Source organism: Zootoca vivipara, chromosome 7 (genome assembly GCF_965207765.1).
Source record: "Zootoca vivipara chromosome 7, rZooViv2.hap1.1, whole genome shotgun sequence".
Classification (NCBI taxonomy): domain Eukaryota; kingdom Metazoa; phylum Chordata; class Lepidosauria; order Squamata; family Lacertidae; genus Zootoca; species Zootoca vivipara.
The window spans coordinates 53,493,955-53,513,377 of NC_142590.1; the positions used below are offsets into that span (position 1 = coordinate 53,493,955).

General features: G+C 43.1%; 1 protein-coding gene and 1 long non-coding RNA gene across 2 annotated transcripts in view; one reads left to right on the forward strand and one right to left on the reverse strand.

The window, feature by feature from the left end:
- LOC148685082 (uncharacterized) overlaps positions 1 to 1,907 on the forward strand; it is a 15,346-nt gene extending 13,439 nt beyond the window's left edge. Inside the window, exon 3 of the long non-coding RNA XR_015951092.1 lies at positions 1,459 to 1,907. This is a non-coding gene — a long non-coding RNA (uncharacterized LOC148685082). The remainder of the gene's footprint in view (positions 1 to 1,458) is intronic.
- FMOD (fibromodulin) lies at positions 215 to 16,975 on the reverse strand. The gene is made up of 3 exons (XM_035123933.3): positions 15,986 to 16,975; positions 11,800 to 12,811; positions 215 to 2,297 (listed from the first exon to the last, which is right to left on the reverse strand). Exons 2-3 carry the CDS (start codon positions 12,785 to 12,787, stop codon positions 2,146 to 2,148), a joined length of 1,140 nt encoding a protein of 379 aa, XP_034979824.1. The 5' UTR covers positions 12,788 to 12,811; positions 15,986 to 16,975; the 3' UTR covers positions 215 to 2,145.
- Between the last annotated feature and the right edge of the window lie 2,448 nt (positions 16,976 to 19,423).

A 19,423-nucleotide genomic window follows, 5' to 3' on the forward strand; every position in this document is an offset into this window, starting at 1 on the left:
GCGATGGTGAGCCTTATGGAAGATCCAATGTATTTTTAAAAACACTATTTTAAAAATAGCATTTTCAGGACGGTTTTTATATGTACAGTATGTAGATCCCACCTTAATCTCTTCCAATCATCCAAGGGAGGCTTCATTTGTTTCCTTGGTATTTCTAATTCACAGCAGATATTTCACATCTAACCTGGTAAATGGTAGTTTCGAAGGCATCCCATGCAATTACAAAAAGGGTTTTATTGATCAGTAATGATATCTGCAATTCATGCTTTTATATATTTCTTTTATATTATCAGCATACACTTTAAACACAAGACAGTTTTGATGGCATTTTCAGCTTCCCAAAATCCCTGTAAAACTCACTTGCTCCTCCTTCTACGTCTCCTCTCCTCCGTGAGCCACACACAAATGAAAGGATTCAGTGAATGAGGGGGGGGGGGAGAACCTCGAGACGAAAGAACCATACATTCTTAGAGCAAGACTTGGTGCTGCCATGTGTATGAAATTCAGCTGAGACAACTCTATAGCCAAGCAAACAAGTTACAACAAATGCAATGAAACACATGGGGTGCTAGAATGGGATTTTGCTGTACAAAACAATTTGGGATACAACTTTTATTGGAATGCAATACCTGAATGGGCACTTGTAGAGCAGTACAATTATAAAGCCCTCAGTTTCTCACGATATGCTGGCAAGTCAAGTAATCTGCTTTACTGAATGATGGTGAGTCTTGCCAGGTATTTTCATGCCAACTTGGCTCATGTTGTATTCTATAACTGGCCAGGAATGTTGCTTTAATAACTGCAGCATTCTTTATATGCACCCAAGGAGCACATGGAAAGAAATATGTATTCTGCAAGCACTGGCTAATAAACTGAACTGCATTATAGCAGAGGGTCAGGAAAAAAAAACCCTCTTTCCTGTCTGGGTTGGAAGAGATTAATGATATGCAGTGTGTTCGAAGCCCCAACTAAGGCTTAATGCTATCAAAAATTTACAAATACATAAAAATTCACTTTCTCTGAAAATGAAAGGATTTTTCTCCTCATACAGATATGGTACAGATAGAGGAAATTTTCTACATGTATGATGGACCTACACATATAAACAATAAAAGCTATATTAGATTGTGGGGACCCTTTTACTATTTGATCCAATGGCCGCTATTTATCTAAATGCAACGGTGTCAAAATCCCCACTGGATTAAATCTTTCCGTTGCAACATTACAGATTGCACAAAAGTCGAAGAAATAAGAATTAAAAATCAATAGGGAGCATGACACATGGTTGCTAAATTGAGGGAAATGTAAGGATGGCAAAGAGGGGGGAAGCTGCTCCCTCTGGAACTGCAGGAATATCAGAATACACATTTGTGTCTTTCCAGGGTAAATTGTGAACACATTGTGGGTGATATGAGTTTGCTAAGGTTAGCTAACTTGCATTATTGCATTTATTTGTAGGACTTTTCATCAGCATAGAAAACCAAATAAACTGAGAAGAGGGGGAGAAAAAGCCAAGTCGTCACCAGGGGAGCTCTATTCATCTTTGAAAACCAGCTAAAGACCTGGATCCTCTCATGTTAGTAAATTTCTCTCTCCTTTTCTTTTTTCCCCCATTTCCCAACTCTCTTGTCTCTAATTGCTCCTTGCTGTGTGGGCAACTGTTTAATCTGTTTTCATTTTGTTTGGATTCAATCTCATCCGCCCCCACCGTGTACACACTCTTTCTCTCATGGCGACCCTCCTACAAGGAAAAACAAATCCCAAAGGCTTCCCAGCTGGCACCAAACTTCTAAAGCTTGCCTTACCACCCACCTAAATGGAGAGATACACGCTGCCTGACAGCATGAAGAAGACCAGATAACTGATTAGTTGCTGAAGAATAGGAGACTGAAAGAAGGTGGGCAAAATATATATATATATTATTATTTTTCTTGCCTGCAGAGTTGTTGTCACCTGACTGGCTAATAATGGGGAAGCATCTGTTGGGTCAAGTTTATCAACCCCCCTTACATTATACAAATGCAGAAGCTGAGTCAAATGAAGCAGCGTTAAAATTGAGAATGTCGGCCTCTGCTCCCATGTGATCGCAGGAGGTGTCTGGCCTTGTAAGGAGGGAAGGGGTTAGGAAAGGATCCGGAGCAATGGCTAAATCTCTATTACGCTCGCCCATCGCAGGCAGAGTGGGGCGTCGGAGGGCAGGTTATTCCGACGGAGCTCATTCCCATCCAACCTCAAAACTTGTAGCCTGGAAAAATTCATGATGTCCACGATGGTGCAGAAGCTGCTGATGGTGAATTCTGGGAGGAAGAAGAAGAAGAAAGGAATTTCATATCACTTCTGCTCTTTAAACCAAATGTCTGGATTAGTGCTTTTCAAGTGTTAATATGAACTATATGCACACACAGGCAAACAACCTCATGAGTTATATTCTGGCGTATAAGACGACTGGGCGTATAAGACCACCCCCAACTTTTCCAATTAAAATATAGAGTTTGGGATATACTCACCATATAAGAAATATGACCCAGTGTATAAGACGACCCCTGACTTTTGAGAAGATTTTCCTGGGTTAAAAAGTTGTCTTATACGCAGGAATATACAGTAATTCCCAATTCAGGAATGAGCCAGTTCCTGAGAAGCTGCAGTTCTCCTAAAACTGTATACACCCCAAGAGTAGCATTTTCACCACTGGTTTTGCAGAAGAAAAGGTACCAGATGTAAAATTATCATGGTAATTTGCTGGAAATTCAGCACACTGACCTTTGACGTCTCCGCGAGGATGAAGCCTGAGTAAAGAGCAGATTTTCTTTAGTGAGTCTGCTGAGCTCCTATCATAAAGCTGACACAGCAGGAGCTGCTGGAGGATTTAATATTTTTGAAGGCCTAACCTTTTAGGCCATTTTCATGGATGATAGAGAAATCACAGTTTAAATTGCACACTATTCCATGAAGAATCACAAATACCAGAGATTACGGACATTTTATACACTGTAGCGTTTTTGCATTCTGAATTCAACTCAGTTCCATCTTGGACTGAGAGACGGTTTTTCCTCCTCCCCAGAGGAACTGGGATCCAGAAAATAAAGTTTCAATTACAGCAGTACACACTGTTCGTGCTGTAATTTCTTGTGGAATTGCCCCCCACCCCTGCCTTCTCCCAACATTTGGGGCTGAGGAAAACCGGGACTGTTCACTTGGCTACAGGATGTTAGTAGTCAAGAATACTTAACCTTGGAGGTTTTTAAGCAGAGGTTGGGGGCCCCATCTATCATATATGATCTAGCTGAGATCCCTGCATTGCAGGGGGCTGGACTAGATGACCCTTAAGATACCTCCCAACTCTACAATTCTATGATAGAGTGATTGTTGCAGCTTAAAGCTGAACAGCAATGGCGGTGTTGCTAACTAATCCACTCCTGGAAGCACCCCAGCAATTCTTCCTGGGGTGTTTATTAAGCATTCAACCAGATTTGCTTGCACAAAGTTTGCATGGTAGTTAGTCTATGACTAGTCTTTTTTGAGCTCCCCTCCCCTATTTGTTTACAGTGGTTATATGCCAATGAGTATTAATCCCGATTGGCTTGTGGGGTGTTTACATGCCTTCCTCTTAATCATTTATTTGTCCCACAATTTTCAAAGCATTTCCTCATCAGTTTCCAAACCACAAAAAGTCAGGATCTTTTAAAGGTAGATTTCTTGTGCTAGGATGACAGAGTTTTAATTGTGTAAATCAAAAGTTCCAATACACTTGAATCCCTCTCATAAAATTATGACATTCTGGGGCCACCTTTAGGCTCTCTCGTATGCAATATGCCACTTTGAGATCTGCATCTAGAAGTTGAAAAGGTAAAGGTACTCCTGACAGTTAGGTCCAGTCACGGACGACTCTGGGGTTGCGCGCTCATCTTGCTATATATGCTGAGGGAGCCAGCGTTTGTCCACAGACAGCTTCCGGGTCATGTGGCCAGCATGACTAAGTTGGACTGGTCATGTTGTGCGAATGCCTGATGATCGTCTTCCAAAGCAACTACTCTATTCCGAACTTAAAAATGGAAAGCGTAATGCTGGTGGTCAACAAAAGAGGTTTAAAGACTGTCTCAAGGCAAATCTTTAAAAAAATGTAGTATAAACACTGACAACTGGGAAACACTGGCCTGCGAGCGCTCCAGTTGGAGAACATCCTTTACCAAAGGTGTCATGGGCTTTGAAGAAACTCGATCTTAGGACACAAGGGAGAAACGTGCTAAGAGGAAGGCACGCTTGGCAAATCCACACCGTGATCAACTCCTGCATGGAAACCAATGTCCCCACTGTGGAAGGACGTGTGGATCCAGAATTGGCCTCCACAGTCACTTACGGACCCATTGTTAAAACCGTGTTTATGGAAGACAATCTTAGTTGGCTACGAGTGATCGCCGAAGAAGAAGAAGAAGAAGAAGAGGAAGACTAAGCCGCTTCTGGCGAACCAGAGCAGGGCACGGAAATGCCGTTTACTTTCCCGCCGGAGTGGTACCTATTTATCTACTTGCACTTTGAATTGCTTTCGAACTGCTAGGTGGGCAGGAGCTGGGACTGAACAACGGGAGCTCACCCCATCATGGGGATTTGAACCGCTGACCTTCTGAACGGCAAGCCGTTGGCTCTGTGGTTTAGACCACAGTGCCACCCATGTCCCATCCAGAAGTTTAAACAAGGGTTAAAAAGTATTCTTACTATTAATCAGGGCTTTTCCCTCAGCCAGAACTCACCAGAACTCAGCCCCGGCACCTCTCAGGTGGGCACCATTGCCATTAAAAGAGAAGAAGGGAGGCGTTCATGGTGAGTTCCGGCACCTCTTTTTCTAGAAAAATAACACTGCTGCTAGTTAACACAATGGTTGCACATACACCACACATTTAAAGCTTCTTCCCCTACTTCCCCTAAAGAATGGTGGGAATTATAGCTTTGTGAGAAACTACCATTTTCAGGATTCCTTGGGGAGAGTCATGTGCTTTAATTGTGCTTCATGTGTATGGTGTGCAATGTAGCCTTTGTGTAAATGAACTAATATTATTAGTATATTATTTTATTGCTTACTCTCTTTTCCATCTTCCTTCCATTCATTTATTTATTGCCTTTCTTCTGTCAATGGACCCAGTCTTTTTTGTTATTTACTCCATAAAGTGCTTTGCATCTCGATGGGCACCATATGAAGGACAGCAATGCTTTAGGGAAGCTGAAATATCTCTGGGGAAAGGATTCCCTGCTGTCAAGAGAATACAAGGAGACCATGCAGAATACTAGACTCAAGCCCTAGCATCCCTCTCTGTTGTTGTTTTTTAAATAGAAGCACCCCTAATCCTCCAGTGATCTCGGAAAGATTTGAAGACGGGGTGCGGGGGAATGGATCAATGGAGGTGTGTGCCCTGCTGCAATGCTTCTTATAAGCAGCCAGAGGGCAACCAAAGTCTGGAACTTGGCAGCAGATTTATATATTTCCTTGAAACAGCTGCTTCTGGTTTAAAACCGGGGGGGGGGGGGAACTGCGTATGCTGCAAGGGCAGTATAACACTGGACAGATTTGGAAATGCAAGAGCCCATCTTTCACACTTTGTTGAGGAAGGGGAAGGCTGCCGGCTGGGCCAGATATGCCTTACATGATTGCTGCTGTGCAAGAAACTCTTTATGGAAAGTAAAATGTAGAGAGTGAGTCAAGATGAGAATTGGGGAATAGCAGAAGTATGCAAGGCCATTGCAAACTGCCGTGCTGGCTGAGTCAGGCAAGCAGTCCACATGAAAGCATTCTGACTTCCCTCAGTTGCCAGACTGATGCCATAAGCAAGCTTGCTGCCTAGGCATGTGATCCATCCTTTATTGGTTGCTAAAGATATACCTTATTTATTTCCCCAGGTTTATATCCTGCCTTTCTTCCACCGTGAAACCCATGGTGGTGTAACATATGGTTCGCAGGAGGTCTACAATCCAGGCACTGATCAGGCTCAGATTTGCTTACTTTCAGCAAATGTATTCATCCCATGTGCCTTCAGACCACACTCTCTTGGAACATAATGACTGACCTTTTGGCTAGCATGAAGCAAAAGGCAGTTCTATTCTCCATGCACCCACAGAATCATTTGCAATTACATTTACTCTCATGGCTGAACAAACTTCTTTTGACAACAAACCTCCTAAGTGAATTATTGTATTGGTGAAAAGTAATTCCTTTAGTGTGTTGAAAATTAGTGGATGATCCCAAGTTGCAGATACTGTGTGTGAATAGTGTCATGTTCACACTGTTTGTTACCTTCTACATCTCCTAGATTGTAAGCTCCTTGGAGCAGGGACATGTCATCTTGTGTTTTATAAAGCATCCCACACACTGATGGCACTATCTAGTAGTTGATCAGTAGCAAATCTCAATAATGTTCTCAGCTAAACAATCCCCTAACTCTTCACGTCTTTTACAACAGTAAGTTTGCACATGGTTTAGTTCACTTTTAATATTTTTGTTACAATTTTTTTTCTGGTGGGGGTGCTGAGCAGAGCATATGCTATTTGGAGTCATTTTTTAGCATCCATTAGCAGTGGTGCAGTTAGGTAACTTGAGGCTCCGGACTTAATGGGCTTATGGCGGCCCCTGTGTATTGCTTCACTTGATTCAAAATATGGCCAGTCAACCCTGCTGCGACTGGGGTCCATACTACTCATTTGGGGCCCTAGATTCCCACCCCTGCCCTACAGGTGTATTTAGGATCACAAGTGTGCAGGCTTGTTTGCACAGATTCTGACACTTTTGAAAAGGAAACCTTAATCATATGGGCATTAACAAGTGTATTGTTATCAGTTTAATGGGGGGTGGCCCTCAGGTCTAGGGCCTGGATGTGGCCCTCCAGGCATCTCTACTTGGCCCTCTCCCCAGGTCACATCCTTCCCTTGCCCTGTATGTCTGCTTTAATAACTGCATGCAGCAAAAAAACAAAAAATAATAATTAAAAAAACCTGCATGCAGCGAAAGGAGGGAGGCTCACTGAGCTGTTAAACATCATGACAATGGGGCAAGTTCACAGTCATCATATAATGTATGGGATATGTTGGAAAGGACCTGGGGCGGGTACAGGAGTTTAAGAAGTCATTGGTTTCTGCTCTGCTCTGCATTTGGCAGTGCCGTTTCTATTCAGCTGCAGTTCAGGTTCTGACAAAAAATATGTTAGTCATCTTGCCGTCTGCTATGGTGACGTTGTATATGCAGTCATGAATTACATTATCATTACATTTTCCCATTCATTTCAATGGAAATGAAACACAATGCAAATCGGGTGGGGGGTAGGCATCAATTACATGTTGTTATGCATCATTTGCAGACTGAAAACAACAACAGTGAATACTGATTGTATCTGTTGGGTTGATTTCTATTCCAGACATGGGACAAATCAGCAAACATTGGCAATTTACACTCTTGTTTCCATTTTCATCTGAATGCTCCAACCTCTCCAGGCTGGTGACAGCCAATATTTTTCAAGGGAGCTGAAAGGAGTTTGTGTGAGGCTTCACTTCCCATGCTATATACAGTACACATGCACACATATCTCTTTTGCCGTGCTATGTCGCCTGTATTGAAACAGTTCTAGTAGATTTCTGAAACAAAACAAATCCCTGCAAAACCTAATTAGCAGATTCAAAAGTGGCAGAATGTACACAGCAGGAGCAGCGTCCCCTATTTCAAACTGCCTTCAACTTCCAGCCTTGTCTCCTAGCTGCTGCCCTGTTTCTGCCTAAGCAGAAGTGTGTAGAGGTTGTGAACCTCTTTCAGAGTTTCAGGTGAAAGGGAGATGGAGAAAGACAAATGGCTATTCTTCATCTGAGATGTGCCTCAAAAGAACAGCATTCTGGCCAAGAGATAAAGACACCATCAACTTAAAAGCCCAGCAGCTAACAGGGATGGAGATATATATATATATACACAAACTCAGCTACTGAGTCTTTTTGCTCTGCAGCATTCCTTATTTACTATGGAAAAAAAAACAAAGGTCTCCTGAGAAACTCATTAAAAAACTTTAAAGGTCAGCTACAGAATGGTTTGAAAAATGAGTGAATAAATAAAGAGAAATCCAGAGAGATTGCCTCGCTGCCACACAGATTTGAGGCAAAACACTGAGACAAGTGCAATACTTGTCAAGCTGCTCCAAGTGCAAAGTTGTGCCTCTCCCTTCCAAAAACTGATGGTGCCACTGTTTGATTAAACAGAGCAGAGTCAGCCTTTTTTTTTGTGGGGAGCCTACGTCTTGGCAAGTTCAACAGGTGCGAACCAACCAATAAGGAATCTATTTCTCTTCAGACCAGGGGTGGTGAACCTGTGTCCATCTGGGTGTTGTGTAACCAAACTATCATCAGCCCTGACAATTGGCTCTGCTGGCTGGTGCTGGTGGGATATGGAGTCCAAAAATATCTGGAGGGACACAGGCCCCCCACTCCCTGTTCCAGACATTAGGTTTTTCAAAATACACCCAGTTGATTTGTATGCGGTTTGGACTCCATGCAAATCTGGAGCTAAATAACAAAATGACGTAAAAAAATTGATTAATTTTAGAAGTGTCATCACTCTTGAAAGCATCAGCTTTCTTCATGCAGTACCCAGACTCATCTGCAAAGGATCTCCAAATAAAAGAGCTTTGTAAGGAAATAACTAGTGGACTCATGCTATAAAAACCTATGCCATCTCCACATATCTTATGATCACACCCTCTAACTGTCCAAGGATAATAATTACAAAGGAGATCGACAGTTGCTAAGCTTATCTCTTTGCATGGGCCACATTCGGACATAATACTAAACCATGGTTTATTGTATCAACTTTCAGGTTCTCACATTTCCTCTTCACATGCAAGAGAAGTAAATTTGAAGCATTTGCTCACAGTATGTGACACACTGCAATTTCCTATTTCATGTGAATATAGAACCTCTGATATGTACAAACTAAGATATCCAACTAATTATGGACTCTTCCAGATGTGGACATTTTAGCAGCACCCAAACATTGCTGAAAGTGGCATACAAATTCCGCTTTTAGGCTTTCCTCCCATACAAAATTATTCTTTTTCACCTGCTCCAGGACTCTGATTCTATGGGGCTAATGCTTCTACAAGAACCCTGTTGTATGAAGGGTATAAAATGTTAACCATTTGATGAGAATTCCAATGTGGGCAAAAGATTAAAGGCAGCTAGAGCTGCAAAATAAGCGTCCTATGTACACTTATTTTGAAAGAATTCTGATTACACTGCGGATTACTTCTGAATAAAAATGCACAGCAGTACTACTCAAGTCCTGGAGAACGAAGCAAAACCAATAATTGGCCTGGGGGCTTAACACCACGATCCTTCAACAGCTATGCAAAGCTAGGTCAATCAAAAATGGAATTGATTCTTATGTGACAAATTAATCTTCATTTTAAAATGAAGAAGTTGTTTTGCTCTCTATCTAATCTGCATTACACAAACTTACTTATTTTGCTCCTTTTTTGTAGTCATCATTTTAAGACACCCATGTGTACATGGGAGCAGAATACCACCCATTATATTTCATCCACTGCATGGCTCTCTTTTCTATATGCTCATTCCTCCTTGAAACATGAACATGTCACTGGCATCTATGATGACAGGCACCATGTTGAAAAATCATATGCTAAACGCTAAAAAAATAATAACACAGCAATAAGTCCCACCTAAAAGGAAGCTGCCACTTGGTGTTGGAACCATAAGATATCCTTTCTTGTATTGATCAGAGCATGGTAGGAAAATGCATATAGAAGGGAAACACTGTGGGCAAAGGCAGGCCATATGTGTGAGGAAGGAACACGGGAAGTTTTTCGGCCTCAACCACAGGGAGTGAGGTTACTCCCATTCTGTTCCTTCTCCTCATAGCTGCCAAGTCTCCCGTTTTTCGCGGGAAATCCCCGGATTTAATCTGTTTCCCGCTGTTACCCTGAATAGAAAATATATATCCCAGAAATCCCCCAGATTTCCTACCTGCCAGGGAGGCTCCATTTCGGATGCCACTCTGCCCATGTCTGGGCACCGGAAATCGGGCAGAGCAGCACTGGAAGTCGCTTCTACGCACATGCGCAGAAGCGACTTCTGGTGCTGCTCTGCCCATGTCTGGGCACTGGAAATCGAGCAGCGCCAGCACCGGAAGTTGCTTCTACGCATGTCCAGACATGCGTAGAAGTGACTTCCGGTGCTGTGCCGCTGCTGATCCCACATTTTTCAGCGGGAGACTTGGCAGCTATGCTTCTCCTAGACTGGATGTAGACACATCAAAAAAGCATTTCAGGAAAACGCATTGTAAACTTTATTATGGGAAATCACGTTGGCAAAAGACGGGCCTCCACAGCACCATCTGGTGGCAAAGTGTTATAACGCATATAAAATGCATTTTCTTTACTAATGAAGCTGAGTCCTGAGACCAAGGATGGGGAACCTCAGGCCCAGCGGCCAAATGTGGCCCTCCAGTCCTTTTAATCTGGCCCTTGGGACTTTCCCCAAGACACCCCCCCCATCTCAGCCATATCCTTTCTACCCAGGCCACACACCTCACTGGCCCTTCTTTGCACCCTCCTTAAATGTTTTCCCTGGCTGGAATGTGCCCTTCAACACAGATATTGCTTTTTGGTTGCCTGGATAGACAATAGAGGGGTGTTTGTAAGTGTGTAGAAGCTAGCTTACAGCACATAGGTAAGATTCACATTGGTTACTCTGCTCACTTTTGCCTCTGCCCACTACTGGGATGTGGCCCTCAGGTGGTTGCCCAGAAGACAATGTGGCCCTTGGATTGAACAAGTCATGGATGCTTTAGCTGAGATCCCATAATTGCACAGGATTGGACTAGATGACCCTTGGGATCCCTTCTGATTCTAAAGGTCCCCTGGTTTGGTTTTCTCTCCCTGCCTCTCTCCTAGCCCCTGCCTCAGCTCTCTGCTATTTTTCTTCCCCCCTGTAGCCCCTTTCTCTTAGAGCAGGCATAGGCAAACTCGGCCCTCCAGATGTTTTGGGACTACAATTCCCATAATCCCTGACCACTGGTCCTGTTAGCTAGGGATCATGGGAGTTGTATGCCAAAAACATCTGGAGGGCCGAGTTTGCCTATGCCTGTCTTAGAGGGCCCTTTTCCATGCCTTTTATCCATTTCTTTTCAGCCATGGCCACTTTCAGGGCCCTTGCCAGTCCGTTACCCATGCGGTGGGTTCTCTTGGGATCATGAGAACTGGCCGATGGGCTGGTGGCAGGGAGCAAATATCTGTTTGTCTGCTCCTCCATGGCACAGGGCTACTGGTTCCCATACAGTTCCTCTCTCTGCCTTCTGCTTCTGCCCTAACCTGCTTGAGTATCTGGGAGCTTTGGAAATGTGGGGGTGCCCTTTGATGCCCCCCCCCAATACCATGTGACCTAAGAATCCAGAGACAGGAACAAAACTCACTGTTCTTGGTTTCAACTACTCTGCTCTCATTTTGTGCTTTAACAATGACACTGGCTTTCCAAAGAGCCAAGAGGGCAGCGTCTAGGCCAGGGGTGGGGAATCTCTGGTCCTCCAGATGTTGGACTCCAACTTCCACCAGCCCCATCAACCATGGCCAATGGTCAGGGAATGTGGCAGATGTCATCCAGCAATATCCAAATAGACACTGGTCCCTAATCTAGATTCTCCTAATCACTTTACTCTGATTTTGCCATTAAAAAATAGCCTGCATATTGTGTTCCAATATACAACTCTAAAATCACTAAAATGCAACTCTAAAATCACTCAACATCCAGAATGCTGTTGCTCACCATTTATTTTGTTTCCTTGAAGATAGAGATTCTCAAGGCTTGTACTGACTCGTGGTATCTTCTGAAGCCTGTTGTACGAGAGATCTAACTCCAGGAGGTTACTTGCATTGAAAGCATTGGGGGAGACTCCTTCATTTGTCAGGCTATTATGAGAAAGACGTACATAGAGCAACTTGGGGGAGACTTTGAAGAAATCATCGGGGATAGTTTGTATGTGATTATACTCCAGATATAGCTGCTCCAAGGCAATCGGAAGGCCATCGGGGACTCTCCTGAGCTGGTTATAGCTCAGGTCTGCAAGAATCAAAGACTTCAACCCCTTGAGGTTTGAACCAATTTCATGGATCTGATTGTGGCTGAGATAGAGGGCGGTGAGGTTCTCTAGGCCTTCAAGAGCATTGGATGGTACCTTGGATATTTGATTGTAAGCCAGGTGAAGCTCTCGCAGTGACCGTGGTAAAGGGGTAGGCATCTTGGTCAAGTTGTTGTGGTCAAGGTATAACCTCTCTAGGTTCTTGAGCTTGGCAAAGACCTTCTTTCCCATTTTCTCACTGGTTATTTGATTGCCGTGCAACGCAAGCCACTCTAGGTTGGTAGCATTGTCAAAGGCTCCCTCTTGGATAGCCCCGATTTGGTTGTTCTGGAAGTAGGCGTATTTCATCCGGGAAGGCACAAAAGGAAGATACCTGAGGTTGCGAGAGTCACAATACAAAGCAGAAGAGAAGTTGGGTGGGCATTCGCATTCTTGGGGGCATTCCCTGGAAACGGGTGGTTCAGGGACAGGCTCCCCAACAGAGGACCCAGCTGGCACATAAGAGTAAGAAGAATATGGGGGAGCCTCATCTTCATAATATGGAGAATAGTTGTAGGAAGAGGATTGGCTGCGTAAATAGTGCTGTAGCCAGGCCATGTCCTCATACTGATCATCGTACTGGCTCAAGGACACTCGGCAGAGGCCAACTATAATCAGAACAGAAGCCCAGTGCATTGTTGCCACAAGCTTTGGACCAACCTAAAGAAAAAGGTGCAACAAGGAAGAGGGAAAGATCAACCACAGAAAATGTTAACTCAGGGATACACAAATTAAATAGCAGTCACAAACGTATGTTAAGGGGGCTGAGGCTTCACACATGCATTAAGCATGATTGATCTCCATTGATTTCTGCACAGGGCCAGTTTATGCAATCAAGATAATTAAGCAGTAAAGCTTTTCAGGTCAGGCTACAGGTATACAGTATATGTATATAATATACAGCTATGTAACAGGCAGAATTGCAGGCTTATATGTTCCTTCCTACTCACAGCAAAGTAGGCTCAAAAGTTTTAGATGCTAGCTTTATACATACCAGGAAGTCCCCCCCCCCTGCATGGGGGAGCATCAAAACATTCAACCCCGCCCTGAAGTGATACAGCCCAAGAAAGCCTCACCAGTTCATTCTGCTGGGTGTGGAAGCTGCCTCTAACCCCATAGAAGGGAGTCTAATTTTCAGTGGGCCCAGGTGAGCAAGACAATGACTGAAGGACTTGCCCAAGGTAGGGTTGCCAGACTCAATAGAGGACAGGACTTCTGTGCTTTTAATTGCCCTGCTCTCTTTTGAGTCTGGAAACCTTAAAGAGAAACCAGCAGACCCTTTGTTTCATTTCCAAGCCATAGAATAGATGACTAGCCCAGCAGAAACAGAATTCAGAATGTGGACCTTGCAGTGAAATGTTGTTTGGAGGTTCACTTCAAAGTAGAAGAGACACAATTGTGATGTGACTGAGCCTTCAAGCCCATATAGTACTTCTAGCATTCAGATTACAATGTCTGAAACAACACAACAGCCATTTTAAGTTTCATGTTGCTAACTCTGCAGAGTCAATCGATTGTCCATAGAACCTCACAGAATGGATTCCATGATTATATAGTGTTCCTTATTTTGATGTACAATCCTGTGGCCTGCTACTGACGTGTGTTTGAAGCTTCTTGCTTTAAAATCCTGGCACAGGAGACAAAGAAGCTATAGTCTACTGGCTTCTATGATCCATTCCTCAGCCGGTGTGCTGGCTCTGTGGCACAGCACTCCCGCTACAAGAAACAAGGATGGAAGCCCCGGTGGCAGAGCTATAAGGGCGTCTTCAAATGAAAAGCCTAAGGGAGCTTTTCAGACCTAATGACACAAGTCCCACTGTATAAGTCCACAGAATTATTTATATATTGAAATTTGGTTTTCTTTATAATACAGTTCCAAATAAATTACAGTATTATCCATGTTCTATTAGTGCTATATAACCAAAATCAGCCTCTGTAAGTTATATATAATATAACATATTTTAGGCTTCCAACGGATAGATCTTTTGAATAATTTGCTCAAGTATGCAAAAAATTAAAATAAAGGTTTCCCAATTCTGTACACTACATCATCACCACCATCATCCTTAAGATGATTATTGTTAGACAGTCAGCTTTGCCATAACAGCATACTAATAATACTTTGATTCCCATTCAACAGCTGTAGGAAATTGTAAGATTCAACCAGTGTAAGTTCTAACACTCTATGCATGAGCAGTACATTAGGGAGCACTAAGCCTCTAAAGAAGTTCAAAAGAATCGCAGCGAAGCAGTGAAGGGTACAAGGTTCTTCATGTGTGCAAAGCATTCAGACCCTGAGAGTTCTCCGTTGGGACATAACCCTGTTTTCCTCCTCCTCCTATGTGCTGGCACCACACCAGGTTATTATGGGGAATGGGATGTCTCTGCATGCCCTCCTCAGTCCTTCCCCTTCAGCTCTCCCCTTTCTGCTTAATCAATGAATGTAAGTTCCTATTTTGCCCTGTGAGGATCCCCACCCTGAATACTGTAATGAGAAGGTCCATACCTGATTTGATCTTTAAAAGAGAAACGGAAGAATAAAATTAAAATGTTTACAATGAAGAGGGAGAAAATTACACACACACACACACATACACACACAGAGAGAGAGAGCGCCATAAAATTGCAGTGAAAAGGGCCACTTGCCAATCAATGCCTACAATATTTATGCAGCCACTTTTCTTCCACACACCACTCACATAGATGAACTTGCTAGGAGGGAGGGGTGGGCATTTTCCAAGCAACAAAAAAATATATTACTCGTTGAGTTCTGAGCAGGCCAAAAATATCCCTACAAAAGAAGTACTACTTGGATGAATCCCAGTCAGTTTCTGAATAACGGCTATCTATTTGCTATATGCACACACTCACGCAAACACTGAATGGAAAGACCTTCCTTTTATTTGCATGTACGTGAGCACCTGCAACTGTATTTGCAAAATTACAAAGAGCGTTTATAGATTCTGTACACTGGAGAAGCTTGGCATGCAGGCAGCTCTTCAGAAAGCACCACTCATACCACCCAGTGTCACTTTGCCTGAAAAAATAAAACATTCCTCTCCTTGCTTGGAAAATGGACACATTCCACATCTCTCTCCATCAAAAAATCAACTGTCTACCACTCCACTATTGAATGCCCATCTTTATAAGCAGCTCTGGAAAGGTCTCTGTTCCACAAGGATGCTTCTAGAGGTTAGCTCTTGCCTGGTAGTTCTACTTAAGAGCCACATTTCTGGGAAATTCATTTCCACCGGCTGCACACTTTCTAGGTGTCCTTCTACAACCACACTGGCTAAGGAAGACTCATAATAGTCATTAAACTAAAGGAACACATTTAATTTTTTTTCCAGTCACCTGAACTGAGATTCTGATACATTCGGTAGAACATTACAGAGTTGATGTCTCGGTGATAATCTTCACATACTAGTTATAATTCATCAGTTAACAATTCTTATTTCCTCCCCCTGGTTTCATTTTCATCAATATGCACTACACTTTGATGCAAATGATACAGCCAGGTACACAGTGTCCCGGGCATAAACTAGAGGGAGGCAAAGGGATCTGGCAAGATGGTCTGTGTGTGTATCATCTTGCCTCCCACTGCCAAGAATTTCACAAATTATGGAGGAAGAGAAGTCATGATTAATGAGGTCAAAATGTTCCCTTCCCCAATAATCAAAACAGGTCTGTACCCTTGCTACTCATCCTATTGCATGTGTTGCTCACATGCTGACCTCCTAAGTTAGCACGATGCTGCAATTGCATTTGGCCCATTTATACCATGGATTGCTGAAACATCCTCTCATAAAATATGCAATTCAGAAATCAACTCACCTGGATTCAGAGACACCTTTTCCCACAGCTTCGGAGTTTGCCTGTGTGATCCTCTTGTGTATTATGGAGCATGTAGGTGCGAGTTTCAACTTGCCAAGGTTGGTACCCGCCCAGATTCCTGATCAAATATTGTGCTGGAAGACCATGGGCTCTGCTGTGATGTTTTTTCGGAGTGACCTCCAAGCAGCAGGCAGTTCAGTTTTGCAAAGCAGAGTGAAAAGACCTTAAAGCTGCTTGGCGTTATAAATAACTACATCTCTCTCTCTCTCTCTCTCTCTCTCTCTCTCTCTCTCTCTCTCTCTCTCTCTCTCTCTCTCTCTCTCTCTCTCTCTCTCTCTCCTCTTTTCCTTGCACAGGGTTTGGCACTTCTAGCCTCTCTTTCTGTTTAACAAGTTAGTGGAACCCTGGTTGTTGTTTTTAACAGACTCTTGCTATTGCTGCCTGTATTTCCCATCAAGAAGATGCAAAGAAGTTGGGATAAAAAAAAAACTAGGTTTGGGGATGGAGCCGAAAATTGTGCTGTTTAGAAATGAAGTCTCTTTTCATCAATGCAAATAGAGGCTAAAGCGATGAAACCTGTAGGTCTGCAAGTGGCAATGTATTTGGGAAAAAATTATGTAGCAGAATCTGGCATCTCAGTATTAACATTTCTCAAGAAAATGCCTACAGCTACAGGTTGCAATGTTCCAAGACCCATCAGTTTCCTGTGATCTCCCCATGACATACAGAACACTATTCCTGACCGTAGATTCTCCATATTCTTTGCCACACTGGCTATCACTACTCTATCCAAATGTTCTGTAGCAAATTCTTTAGTTAATCCAGAAAATAATAGCTCTTTGTGGTAGCAGAAAAAGTGGTCTTTGGTTTCAGATAGCCTCTATATTGAATCAGCCAGAGCAGTAAACCACCCAACAGACAAATAACATCTAAGAACCAAGCCCTGAATATAACACAATGCCAGATCTGCCTTTCATCCTAGTTGGCAGCAGTGTTACTGGGCCTAACAATGCTAGTCATGCTGTCAAAGGATCACATGAGCATCCTTCAGAGTGCTCTATGTTGCCACCTGCCCACAATGCACCACGGAGGCCAGATGCAAAATAAATCAGGGTTCCAGCACTTTTAAGAGCTGTGCAAAAGAAGGAATTTCAGAAAGTGTAGCTTGCATGGCAAGTGTGCCACTCTAGTCTGTAATTCCCATCTAACTTCAGATCTTATAGCTCTAACACCAGGTTAATTTGTTTTTGTTTGTTACTGCTTTTTGTAACATCTGGCTTGGAGGGTTCTGGAGAATCAAAAGCTTTTCCGGGTCATGTGGCCAGCATGACTAAGCCACAGCGCACGGAAACACTGTTTTCCTTCCCGCTAGAGCGGTACCTATTTATCTACTTATTATCTCATTTCTTAGTGCTAAATGTCCTCATCTGTGATTATGCTTTCTAAAGCCAGGATTTTAAAAGTGTGAGACTTGCCTCCCACTGGACATTCAGCTAGCCTCCAATTACACACACCTCTCTCTTTAGCTGTACCTTTGGACTGATCAAAGAGGTGGATGGCTGATTGACTTGCCTCTCTGGTCAGCTCAATCCTTGGTGCTGTGTTTTCTTCCTTCAGTAGATGTTGGCAGGGTTGGAAGGATTTTAAAGGGCTTTATTCTCTTCTGGAGATCTCCCCTTGAAGAATTTAAGTGCACACACTGTCTCTCTTTCAGAACGGGTATAGTCTTAGATCTGTTTGCAACATGTGGAGGTGGGACTGACCAATACCAGCTGAACTATATTTATACTGTCTCTGCTGAGGAAGCTCAAACAACCCGTTCCTTTATTTTTAAGTAATTCTCTCTCTGTGGATTACTTCATTTAATTCCTCATCAGTGCCCCAGTAATTGTTTTTGTGCCCCAGCAAAAATTTCTATTACTTATGAAGTTAATTAAATTAAATTTATATCCTACCTTTCCTCTCTTAGGGTATACATGGTCCTCCTCATCACAACAAGAGTTAGGCTAGTATGTGCTCTTTGAATTCTCACTAAATATCAAACTAACTTCATCTGCCACTATATCTGAAGACATGTGCATGTATATCTTTCTGCCATTAACACCATGTAGAGTAATTATAGTAATTTGGCACAGGTATACCCCAAAATCTAGGCACCCCAACAGAGTGTTTGGAAGGCAAATCTTTTCCGCTTGCCAAATGCAAAAGACTTGATTCTTGTTCTGGAGTAGTGTGAGGAAAAAGAGAAAACAATGTCTGGATAATAATTTATAAGTTTGCTTGTTCATTCATTCATTCATTCATTCATCCCCTGCCTTTTCCCCTGACTGGAACTCAAGGCAGCCAACAAATAAAATAAGAACAGCTAAAAACCTAGGAAGGAATAATTAAAAATGATTAAACATTAATAAAATTAATAGAAAAGGCAGATCAGATACTGTAGTTTCCTGTAGATAAAAGGAACTGTTGCTCAGCACATGGGGGTAGTGCAAGAAAGGCCCCCAACTCTTAAAAATGAGAAGTTGAAAATTATTAGCCACCTAAATGGATAATATAAACCAGCATGAACATAACTTACAGGGCCTTTAATACCCCCCCCAATAAAATCTTCTCTTTGGATGGGTGGAAGAACTGCTTACCCATGGCGCACTGGCAGGGGGGTCTGTGCTGTCTTTGATGTTCAGCTGTCAAGGTGGCACTCAGCCACTAGCACTCAGCAAGAGTGAGATCAGTTGCCAGGCCACACCAGACCAGACCCAAATCCTACTCCCAGATAAACCAGCAAAGAATTCTGCAAAATTCTCCGCTCCTTCCCATAAGGGATATTAGCAACATGCCTCATTTTCAGCTCCTCCTGTAGATGGAAGTCTTAGTTTAGTGAAGTTTTAGCTCTTTTATTCCACCAATTGTACCAGGAAGGGGTGTACAGCAATCAGTTCAGCCAACTGCCCAACCCACTTAATGACCATTCTTTCCCCCTAACACTTCTTAACGCTGCCCTGGGTGCCCCAAATATTCAGGTCATTTTGACACCCTTCACCTTCCATTCTTGCTCTGTGGTTGCTGGTCCTGCTTTGAGGATCCCAAAACAGCAGGGGACCATTCCCAAATAAACTCCAAAAATAACTGGATAGATAAAAAAGATAGGACAATGCAGATGAGGCAATGACGAAGCTGCTGGAAGCAGACAGGAAAAAGACCGGTTGCTTCTCTTTGCCAGTCACTAGGTGACAAAGCTAATAAGGTTGCAGATACGTATACCTTCTTAATACTAACTGACTGACCGATAGATGAAATACTCACCCAGGGGCAGCCCAATATGCTTTGGCGCCTACGGCAAAACATCCCACTGCAGCCCCTGTGATATGGAGGGGTGCACATGAGGCTCTGCAAGGGCTTTCCCTCAATGAAAGGCCCTTGCAAAGTCTCATCAGCAGG

Excerpts from the sequence above, each read along its gene's own strand:
- FMOD (XM_035123933.3), bottom strand. The coding sequence starts at position 12,787 with ATGCACTGGGCTTCTGTTCTGATTATAGTTGGCCTCTGCCGAGTGTCC. Across the intron at positions 2,298-11,799 it reads TCAAGGAAACAAAATAAATG|AATTCACCATCAGCAGCTTC; the intron begins GTGAGCAACAGC and ends TCTTCCTCCCAG.